This window comes from Salmo salar, chromosome 05, assembly GCF_965601325.2.
Source record: "Salmo salar chromosome 05, fSalSal1, whole genome shotgun sequence".
NCBI classification, from domain to species: Eukaryota; Metazoa; Chordata; class Actinopteri; order Salmoniformes; family Salmonidae; genus Salmo; species Salmo salar.
In genome coordinates this window covers 45,966,652-45,978,774 of record NC_138295.1, presented here as the reverse complement: position 1 = coordinate 45,978,774, position 12,123 = coordinate 45,966,652, and the positions used below count along the sequence as shown (strand labels likewise).

At 44.0% G+C, this 12,123-nt stretch overlaps 1 protein-coding gene across 2 annotated transcripts in view; it reads right to left on the bottom strand.

The window, feature by feature from the left end:
- The window catches only part of LOC106604972 (fibroblast growth factor receptor-like 1), a 110,638-nt gene that overhangs the window by 73,945 nt on the left and 24,570 nt on the right, over positions 1–12,123 (bottom strand). For both annotated transcript variants that reach the window (XM_045718267.2, XM_045718268.2), the window contains one exon: positions 1,208–1,480. In XM_045718267.2, the coding sequence (XP_045574223.1) occupies positions 1,208–1,480 (273 nt within the window). The remainder of the gene's footprint in view (positions 1–1,207; positions 1,481–12,123) is intronic.

Below are 12,123 nucleotides of genomic sequence, written 5' to 3'. Positions count from 1 at the left end.
ATCCATCGTTATATCCGAATAGCGGCGTTTTGTTTGTGCGTCCCAGACACTATCTGAAATGGTAAATCAGGGTCGTGCGCATGGCGCAATTCGTGACAAAAAAAATCTAAATATTCCATTACCGTACTTCGAAGCGTCCCACCTAGCCCATAGAGGTTAAAATCCATTTTTATGCCATTTTTCTCGTAAAAAAGCGATAATATTCCGACCGGGAATCTCCTTTTAGCTAAACAGAGGTAAGTAAACAAAGCTTTCGGTCGACGCGGGCACGAGCCTGAGTCTCACAGTACTGTAACCAGCCACTACCCAAACGCGCTACTTTTTTTCAGCCAGAGCCTGCAAAGCCACGATTCAGCTTTTTACCGCCTTCTGAGACCCTATGGCAGCCGTAGGAAGTGTCACGGGACAGCTAAGATCCTCACTCTTCAATAAACAGAGACAAGAAGAACGACACCTTGTCAGACAGGCCACTTCCTGCCTGAAACCTTGTCAGGTTTTTGCCTGCCAAATGAGTTCTGTTATACTCACAGACACCATTCAAACAGTTTTAGAAACTTTAGGGTGTTTTCTATCCATATGTAATAAGTATATGCATATTCTAGTTACTGGGTAGGAGTGGTAACCAGATTAAATCGGGTACGTTTTTTATCCAGCCGTGAAAATACTGCCCCCTAGCCATAACAGGTTAAGCACCGCAACACGGTCTCCGCATGTTTTATTTTATTGTGAATTTCACCTCTGACTCCCCTAGGCTGCCACAGTATGCTATTCTCTTCTAAAATAGACAACATTTTCTTCCTATCATGTTTCTTTAGACCTGTCTGTTCACAGAGAACAATACAGGAGGAGAGATGTAGGGGTATTTCTGTGTCTTATTGTTCAAGTCAAGTTCACTCGTTTCTTGGCCTGGTGTCACGGTGGTGATTGTGATTCTCCAACAGCATGAATGTGGAAGAAGAGCCATTCCACTGATGAGCATGATATGACTATAACCACTAACCAATGGCAGAGCAGACATGTGTAATCATACACATATTAGAGCCACTTTGCTCCCATCCAGGGAGAGGAGGAGATACTGGACTGTATGGTAGTGGATGGAAGCCTGGTCTTAGATCTGTTCACTCTGTCTTGCAAACTCCTATGGTCATTGTCACACCCCAAGACAGCAGATCTGAGATCAGGCTAGGTGGATGGGGAGGGGACTCACCGATGACGATGAGGGTGTAGTTGATGTTGACGCTGCCGAAGCCATTGGTGGCCTTGCAGATGAAGGTGCCTGAGTCCTCGGCCTCCACATCTTTTATGCGCAGTGCCTGCTGCAGCACCCGGAAGCGCATCCAGCCGCTGTGGATGTTGCGGCCGTCCTTGGTCCACATGATGAGGGGTGGCGGGTCGCCCTCCACTGGGCACTGCAGCTTCATGGTGCGCCCGATCCGCACCGTCTGCCGGTGGGCGATCTTCTCTGCCACGCGGGGAGGGCCTGGGACAGGAGAGGGAGATGTAAGTGTGTTACAATGGGACATACAGTATTTTACAGAAAACTGAATCAATCAGTAATATGTAGCTACAGTGTCATACTTCAGGTAGAGATTGGCCGCCATACAGAACAGAACAAAGCAGAGCCTGGTAACGACTATAATCTGAACTGAGATCAAGTTCCAGCCATGAAAACATCAACCTTAAACAGAAGCTGGTGTGTCCTGATTTGAGGATTAGAAAAAGTGTGACTGTGAGGAGATGTTAAGATTAAATGAAAGGTGGAGCGGAGAGGGGGAATTTGAGGGGGTGATTTAAAAAAGGGAGAGTATGCATAGGAGAGTGGGAGAAAGGCAGACAGACAAAAAGAAAAGACAGAAGGGATCAGTCTTCTTTCATCTCCATTCTCTCCTCTTAAATAAATGTGATGCTGGATATGGATCCCAGCAGTCTAAAACAGATCCATGTGAGCAGCATGTCTGAATCCTGGCTCATCTTTCTGCATAAATCACATCACGCTGATACACAGTAACATTTACACAGAGTTCAGTCCCTGGGCACCAGAGGTTAAGAGCGTCTGCTAAATGACTTAAATGTAAATGTAAATGTTAACAAGCCTTTACTGCCTCGTAACTCACACATCTTGAGCACTCGTACCATCCAATGTCAACCTTTTTAATAGCCAAAGTTAAATAAATCTAAGAAAAATGCTAACATTAAACGTTTGACTACAGGACAACTAGTGTTTAATGTGGTTAGTGTTAGCCGTCCATAGAGCTAGCTGTGCCGTGTTGATGTGCGGAGAGAGGCTTTAGTGCTGGCTTCTCCAGTCCACACACTGCATGGCTCACCCGTCTGGAGGCAGGACATTGATAGTGTCACTGTTTATGTCTGTGGGGAAATGGTAACCACCTACCATGCTGTGTCTGGGTGGATCTCACTGGGTTGTTTGTGTGCTGGTCTTACTACTCTGTGTGTGTGTGTGTGGTGTGTGTGTGTGTGTGTGTGTGTGTGTGTGTGTGTGTGTGTGTGTGTGGTGTGTGTGTGTGGGGGGGGGGGGGGGCTATATGTGTGTGTGTGTGTGCGCGTGTGCCAGTATCACTACAATGTGCTCCGTGGTTATTTGATTCTTCCAGGGTTAACCCCCCAGAGTAACACTTACCAGAGCTCCCTCTCTCTACCATGCTGTGAGTCATGCTAATGCCCATTAGCCTAAAGCTAATTCCAGATTTGATTGATATGACTGGCATGAAATGCAGTCCAATAAAGCCTTTGATGAGAAACATATGCGAAAAGAAAAAAAATCTCAAGCAATACAATGTTTGTTCAGCTTTGACTGTCACCTTCCTATCATGTCCATTCATCCTCAAATCTGTTTCAGACAATCATGTCACAGAACTGGGTATCATGAGTGAATAATCCTAGAGAGAATTATGGAAAATGTTTAGAGGGGGCACTACCAGTCTTGCCAAGATGATAGCGCTCTACTGTTTTCACAGGAGAGCACGAGAACCGCTATTCTGACGGATGGAGTTTGAAAGTGTGAAAATAAATTAGTCAAAGTCAGGAATTCATTGCAGCCATTGAGTTGCTCATACTGAGAGGCTCTGGGGCCCAACAAAACCATACCACATCACCACACCTCCCAGAGATCACAGAAGCACAACCCTGCTTTTCACTCCTCTTTTGCCAAGAGTGACGAATTGAACATACATTAGACACATTTTTGAGGAGCTTTCCTTTACGTTGGAGGGACTGGCTCTAGAATTATTTTTATTATTTAAATAAATAATTGTACTTTTACCCCTTTTTCGTGATATCCAAATTGGTGGTTAAAGTCTTGTCCCATCGCTGCAACTCCCCTACGGACTCAGGAGAGGCGAAGGTCGAGAGCCATGCATCCGCCGAAACACGACCCTGCCAATCCGCACTGCTTCTTGACACACTGCTCGCTTAACCCCGGAAGCCAGATGCAGCAATGTGTCAGAGGAAACACTGTCCAGCTGGCGAACGAAGTCAGCTTGCAGGCGCCCGGCCCGCCACAAGGAGTCACTAGAGCGTAATGGGACAAGGAAATCCAGGGCCTCCCCTAACCGCTGGGCCAATTGTGCACCGCCTCATGGGTCTCCCAGTCACAGCCGGCTGTGACACAACCTGGGATCGAACCCGGGGCTGTAGTGATGCCTCAAGCACTGCGATGCAGTGCCTTAGACCGCTGTGCCACTCGGGAGGCCCTGGAATATTATTTTTTTACCTCTCTCTGGTGGAATGACACAGAAACTACCAAAAAACGATTTAATGAGATTGTCTGTCAGAGTGAGTTTAGGATCTGTGTGGATGTGTTTATGTAAATGTCTGTCTGTGTGTCTGTGTGTGTGTGTGTGTGTGTGTGTGTGTGTGTGTGTGTGTGTGTGTGTGTGTGTGTGTGTGTGTGTGTGTGTGTGTGTGTGTGTGTGTGTATGAGAGAGAGATAGAGAGTGAGTGAGAGAAAGTTGTTAGAGGGGGAGCAGAGGGAATTGTGGGGAGAGGAAATTGCAGGCTGGACCTTTTAAAACACAATCTGTTTTGTCCATTTCAACCTAAATGCATTACCCTATGCTGCTGCTGCTGGCTCCACTTGGGGATCTAAAGTACCTTAAAGAGGCAGAAGCCTCCTGTTTTCCTCTGTCTCTCAATAGATCTCTCTTTAAGCTGCAGACTACCATTTATCTTTCTTCCCTTTCATGGCATACTGGCTTAAGGTATGCAGGGAAGGGAAACGCATGTCTGGAATGTCTACTAATGACAACAAAAGTATAATTCCTTTCGGCTATGTCCGCTGACCAACGACAACATTGTCAATGAGGTCTGACTGTCCTTGTATCCTTGTGAGTCTGGGCTCTGATCATAGTCTGGAAGAGGAAGAAGAATTACCCAGCAGATACACTGTCTATTGGCCAGTGAGTCAGATAGGGACCTTTGGTCTGAGTCCAATGCACAATATTGTTGCTGGCATGCATCAGGGCTTGGAGAAGGGGAGTTGGGATCTGTGGAATGCTTTTGATTATTAAGCAGGGCTTAGAGCTAATGTGTCCTCTGAGCCAGAGTCTTCACTTTGAGGAGGTCAGGGTGAGCCTGGTGATAACTGATAGGCCTCCCACACCATCCTAGACCATAGATTAACCCTACCACGTCACCCTAGACTGTAGGTTAAACCCTACCACATCATCCTAGACCAGGGGTTACCAACGAGGGGTACTAGGAACTCTGTGGGTACTTGGCCTATCCACAGGAGTACTTGAGAAGACTCATAAGTCCATAGCGCTACTGGTAAGACGCACATGAGGGGGTACATCAGAGGTACTCCGGGCAGAGCAAAATTCAGTTGGTGGTACAGTAACCAAAAAAGGTTGTGTACCACTGTCCTATACCATCGGTTAACCCTACCACACCTTCCTAGACCATAGTTACCCCTACCATAGGTTACAATATGTTATCACTAATAAAACACAACACTGGAATGAATTGCATGATTGAAAAATAATGTTGAAAACAGCAATACATTTATGAGATTAACACATTTTTCAAAGGTCAGTGTGCGGTAGGGCAAATTTGCAATTTTACAATAGCCAACTTGACAACCTGGATTTTGTTGGGTGACTATAGACATGGGATGCAAAATAGCACTAGTTCCCTAGGCAATGACACTGTGCTCCCTCTCAAGCAGGGTTCCCCAACTGGTGGTCCACATTTGCCCCCTGGTGATTTTATTTGGCCCCCCAAGTGTTCAGAGCAAAAAACAATGTTTCAATATTGGACATAAAACATTGCAAAAACACCAGCAAATCAGCTCCAAGTGATTTTTATTTTGGAAATCTGTTCCAAAGTATATAAGCAGTGAAAAAACGTTAGGAACACCTGCTCTTTCCAATACATAGACTGACCAGGTGAATCTACAGTTGAAGTCAGAAGTTTACATACACCTTAGCCAAATACATTTAAACTCACAATTCCTGACATTTCCTGACATTTAATCCTAGTAAAAATCCCCTGTCTTAGGTCAGTTAGGATCACCACTTTATTTAAAAAATGTGAAATGTCAGAATAATAGTAGAGAGAATGATGTATTTCGGCTTTTATGTCTTTCATTACATTCCCAGTGGGTCAGAAGTTTACATACACTCAATTAGTATTTGGTAGCATTGCCTTTAACCTGTTATGGCTAGGGGGCAGTATTTTCACGGCTGGATAAAAAACGTACCCGATTTAATCTGGTTACTACTCCTGCCCAGTAACTAGAATATGCATCTAATTATTGGCTTTAGATAGAAAACACTCCAAAGTTTCTAAAACTGTTTGAATGGTGTCTGTGAGTATAACAGAACTCAAATGGCAGGTCAAAACCTGAGAGATTCCTTTACAGGAAGTGGCCTGTCTGACCATTTCTTGAACTTCTTTGCCATCTCTATCTTTTACAAAGGATCTCTGCTCTAACGTGACACTTCCTACATCTTCCATGGGCGCTCAGAGCCCGGGAAAAACCTGAATGTCGTCATCCCAGCCCCAGGCTGAAACACATTATCGCCTATCTCAAGTGGCCGATCAAGGGACTGTGGGCTTAGGCGCGTGCCCTGGCCGCCCCCATCTTTGTGATTTTTCCTCTGTTTGCCGAAAAGGAGATTCCCTGTCGGAATATTATCGCTTTTTTACGAGATAAATTGCATAAAAATTGATTTTAAACAGCGGTTGACATGCTTCGAAGTACGGTAATGGAATATTTACAATTTTTTTGTCACGAATTGCGCCATGAGCGCGACCCTGATTTACCATTTCGGATAGTTTCTGGAACGCACGAACAAAACGCCGCTATTCGGATATAACGATGGATTATTTGGGACCAAACCAACATTTGTTGTTGAAGTAGCAGTCCTGGGAGTGCATTCTGACGAAGACAACAAAGGTAATAACATTTTTGTTATAGTAAATCTGATTTTGGTGAAGGCTAAACTTGCCGGGTGTCTAAATAGCTAGCCCGTGATGGCTGGGCTATGTACTTAGAATATTTCAAAATGTGCTTTCACCAAAAAGCTATTTTAAAATCGGACATATCGAGTGCATAGAGGAGTTCTGTATCTATAATTCTTAAAATAATTGTTATGCTTTTTGTGAACGTTTATCGTGAGCAATTTAGTAAATTCCCCGGAAGTTTGCGGGGGGTATGCTAGTTCTGAACGTCACATGCTAATGTAAAAAGCTGTTTTTTGATATAAATATGAACTTGATTGAACAAAACATGCATGTATTGTATAACATAATGTCCTAGGGTTGTCATCTGATGAAGATCATCAAAGGTTAGTGCTGCATTTAGCTGTCTTCTGGGTTTTTGTGACATTATATGCTAGCTTGAAAAATGGGTGTGTGATTATTTCTGGCTGGGTACTCTGCTGACATAATCTAATGTTTTGCTTCGCTGTAAAGCCTTTTTGAAATCGGACAGTGTGGTTAGATAAAGGAGAGTCTTGTCTTTAAAATGCTGTGAAATAGTCATATGTTTGAAAAATTTAAGTTTTTGTATTTTTGAGGAATTTGTCATTCGCGCCACGCCTATCATTGGATATTGGAGCAGGTGTTCCGCTAGCGGAACGTCTAGATGTAAGAGGTTAAATTGTTTAACTTGGGTCAAACGTTTCGGGTAGCCTTCCACAAGCTTCCCACAATAAGTTTGGTGAATTTTGGCCCATTCCTCCTGACAGAGCTGGTGTAACTAAGTCAGGTTTGTAGGCCTCCTTGCTCGCACACACTTTTTCAGTTCTGCCCACAAATGTTCTATAGGATTGAGAACAGAGCTTTGTGATGGCCACTCCAATACCTTGACTTTGTTGTCCTTAAGCCATTTTGCCACAACTTTGGAAGTATTCTTGGGCTCATTGTCCATTTGGAAGACCCGTTTGCGACCAAGCTTTAAACTTCCTGACTGATGTCCTCCCTCATGATGCCATCTAATTTGTGAAGTGCACCAGTCCCTCCTGCAGCAAAGCACCCCCACAACATGATGCTGCCACCCCCGTGCTTCACGGTTGGGATGGTGTTCTTCAGCTTGCAAGACTCCCCTTTTTCCTCCAAACATAACGATGGTCATTATGGCCAAACAGTTCTATTTTTGTTTCATCAGACCAGAGGACATTTCTACAAAAAGTACGATCTTTGTCCCCATGTGCAGTTGCAAACCGTAGTCCGGCTATTTTTATGGTGGTTTTGGAGCAGTGGCTTCTTCCTTGCTGAGCGGCCTTTCAGGTTATGTCGATATAGGACTCATTTTACTGTGGATATAGATACTTTGTACCTGTTTCCTCCAGCATCTTCACAAGGTCCTTTGCTGTTGTTCTGGGATTGATTTGCACTTTTCGCACCAAAGTATGTTCATCTCTAGGAGACAGAACGCATCTCCTTCCTGAGCGGTATGATGGCTGCGTGGTCCCATGGCGTTTACCAGTTTGAGTGTGCCAAGAACTAAAACGCTGCTGGGTTTTTCATGCTCAACAGTTTCCTGTGTGTATCAAGAATGGTCCACCACCCAAAGGACATCCAGCCAACTTGAAAACTGTGGCAAGCATTCGAGACAACATGTGCCATCATCCATGTGGAACGCTTTCAACACCTTATAGTCCATGCCCCGATGAATCGAGGCTGTTCTGAGGGCAAAAGGAGGTGCAACTCAATGATAATGTTTTAGTCATATGTTATCTCTGTTTGGGCTTCTTGCGGTCAACTTGCAGTCTACAATTATTTGTAATTATGTCCCGGCCCCCTGACCATCTGCTCAAGAAAAAGTCATCCTGCATACATGCGCATACTTTGAAACACTGGCACGGGTCTTACACAATGCGTAACATGTAAACTCCTTAGCTCTTAACCCAGCCCAGTCCTCGATCTACAAAAGCTAAAAAACATATACACATCTAGGTACTTTTTGCAGGTTTATAGGTGAACTCATGAAATATAAAAAATACAACTCTGCACACTGCTGTTCATGATCTCAGGTGATTTTATTAATACAACGTTTCAACCCTTAGGTATTAATAAGGCATCAATATCCCAGAAGGGTGTAAAGGCCCTATATAGGGGCAGTGCTCACTGACATCACTTCCTTGAGCTCCCAGATTATTGTGACTGTCTGCTGAAGTGGTCCAAGAGAGCAGAGAAAAGATGACAGAGGGGCGAAAGGAAAAGATGATGATTGGGTCTCTAACCTTTACCTTCCCCTGGGGAGGGGAGGAATGAGGGACTGGTGGGATTTCTCATGTTGCCACCATGGGCTTTGCAGAGCCAACAGCAACATACTGTATCTCAGACAGACCAGACCATCGCGCCCAGACAGCGAGCACTCTTTTTGGTCTCGCTCTCCCTCCCATCAGAGCAGGCTCCATCCCAAATAGCACCCTATTCAGTGCACTACTTCTGGCCAGGGCCCATGGCTCTGGTCAAATGCAAAGACAAAAGCTAGGGAACGATGGTGGGACAATACATTTCAGCACATTTCATTTCCCAACAGAAAGGCCCACCACAATCGTCACCTGGTTGGGAAACCAAGACACACATTCTCTCTTTTATCTACCCATAGTTTTCTAAACACCCCCTGAGAGCCACATTCTCTCGCTCTTTTTACTCCTTCCTTCCCCATAGCCTAGGGTGACCCAGCAGAGTGATGACTACACATTTAGACAGACCACACTGCCTATCCTTTAGACAGGTAATGTCAACCGCTGTCAATAGGTCAATTGCTCCCAATTGGTAAAGCATAACAGTTAACACTAGCCCGGGGCTGGGAGGTGGATACGTTTACATTAAGCACTGGGAACTTAAATCACAGCCACACTTTCCTCAGTGTATCCACTATTCACACCTTTACTGAAGTGACTTATCTGAAAATAATTTTTCAGAGATCCTCCTGAATTATAAATTAATAATAATCAGTTGCAATCAACACACATGGTGTAGTTACTACAGTGCCTCTCTGACCTCTTGATATTTGTTACATGGCAGAAATAAGAGAGAGAGAAGGAGAGGAAGAGAGGGTGGGTGAGAGGGAGAGAGAGAGGAATAGAGGGAGAGAAAGAGGGAGAGAAAAAGACATATGAATCCAGCCTGCGTCTCCTTCCCCCTTTAGCAGCCCTGCGGCTCTAGGCTGGTGGATGGACTCAGTGTTAGCACAGGGTTCTGGGAAAGCCGAGGGGTGTTGGGCACTGAGTGGATCATGTTGCCACACTGACCAGTCAGCAAATTCCATCCTTAAAGTTCCACTCGCTGTTTTGAGAAAGGGGGCGAGGTCTGAGGTCCGTGTTTCAGGCAGGCAAAATTAAACATCTGTGCTCCTGTGATGCTCCACTCCACCATTTTTTCCCTGTCATGATGTGCGCTGTTTGAGTGATGCATTATTGATTTGTCTGAGTAAGAACGTTCCGACTGCCTGGTTGGGAAAACAAGATGCCATGTGTCCATGGGATTCATTGGACAAAAAGCCTGGCCATGTCAAGAGAATCACAAGGAGGTCTTTCTCAATACCAACTCCATTGTCCTAGCTCTGAGTAATGGCAGTGAGTTAACAGAGAACTGGAAGTAATCCAGCCCCACAATTACCACTTGTTTTGTCCAAAATCTATTCATCTACAAACACACCTGTCTTTTTTTAGGGTTAACAAAACAGATTGCAAAATAAAGAAATGTTGCAATCAGACCTGGAACATGCACTGAAAAATCAGTGAAAAAAAGATGAACAGATTCAGAAGCATTTTAAAAGAGCAACCAAAAAGCCAATATCCTGAGGTAGAGTTTAACCTCTCTGGGCTAGGCGGGACGAATTCGTCCCACCTACGTAACAGCCACTTGAAGCCTGTGGCGCGATTTTCAAAACCTTAAAAATCCTATTACTTCAATTTCTCAAACATATGACTATTTTACAGCTATTTAAAGACAAGACTCTCGTTAATCTAACCACACTGTCCGATTTCAAAAAGGCTTTACAACGAAAGCAAAACATTAGATTATGTCAGCAGAGTACCAAGCCAGAAATAATCAGACACCCATTTTTCAAGCTAGCATATAATGTCACAAAAACCCAGAAGACAGCTAAATGCAGCACTCACCTTTGATGATCTTCATCAGATGACAACCCTAGGACATTATGTTATACAATACATGCATGTTTTGTTCAATCAAGTTCATATTTATATCAAAAACCAGCTTTTTACATTAGCATGTGACGTTCAGAACTAGCATACCCCCTGCAAACTTCCGGGGAATTCGCTAACATTTTACTAAATTACTCACGATAAACGTTCACAAAAAGCATAACAATTATTTTAAGAATTATAGATACAGACCTCCTCTATGCACTCGATATGTCCGATTTTAAAATAGCTTTTTGGTGAAAGCACATTTTGCAATATTCTAAGTACATAGCCCAGGCATCACGGGCTAGCTATTTAGACACCCGGCAAGTTTAGCACTCACCATAATCATATTTACTATTATAAAAGTTTGATTACCTTTTGTTGTCTTCGTCAGAATGCACTCCCAGGACTGCTACTTCAATAACAAATGTTGGTTTGGTCCAAAATAATCCATCGTTATATCCAAATAGCGGCGTTTTGTTCGTGCGTTCCAGACACTATCCGAAATGGTAAAGAAGGGTCGCGCACATGGCGCAATTCGTGACCAAAAAATTCTAAATATTCCATTACCGTACTTCGAAGCATGTTAACCGCTGTTTAAAATCAATTTTTACGCCACTTTTCTCGTAGAAAAGCGATAATATTCCGACAGGGAATCTCCTTTTCGGCAAACAGAGGAAAAAATCACAAAGGCGGGGGCGGTCGGGTCACGCGCCTAAGCCCAGAGTCCCTTGATCGGCCACTTGAGAAAGGCGATAATGTGTTTCAGCCTGGGGCTGGGATGACGACATTCAGGTTTTTCCCGGGCTCTGAGCGCCTATGGACGACGTAGGAAGTGTCACGTTAGAGCAGAGATCCTTAGTAAAAGATAGAGATGGAAAAGAATTTCAAGAAATGGTCAGACAGGCCACTTCCTGTAAAGGAATCTCTCAGGTTTTGACCTGCCATTTGAGTTCTGTTATACTCACAGACACCATTCAAACCGTTTTAGAAACTTTAGGGTATTTTCTATCCATATGTAATAAGTATATGCATATTCTAGTTACTGGGTAGGAGTGGTAACCAGATTAAATCGGGTATGTTTTTTATCCAGCCGTGTCAATACTGCCCCCTAGCCCTAACAGGTTAATGGATAGCATTCTTCCAAAAGGTTATTAAGTCTTTTACTGGAACCCAGTCGAAGAAAACTTGGGTCTGAATGACAATTATCCAGAAGTATTCGAAGGAAACGGAGTGATAAAAAAACGATGTAAAATGTCCAGATAATTCCCAGGCCTGTGACCTGGGTATAGTAGGGATAGGAGCTGGAAAGCTGTTGCAGGAAGAGTGTGTTAAAGGCCACAACTACTATTACACTGCCACTATAGGGGCTTTATACAGTATTTCACAGGGGGTAGCTAAAAACGACCCTCCATGAGTATCAGCCCATCCCCCTCTCGATTTTACTGAGCTGGGAAGCAACTGAACAAACTAATTCCACCACAACCAACCTTGACCA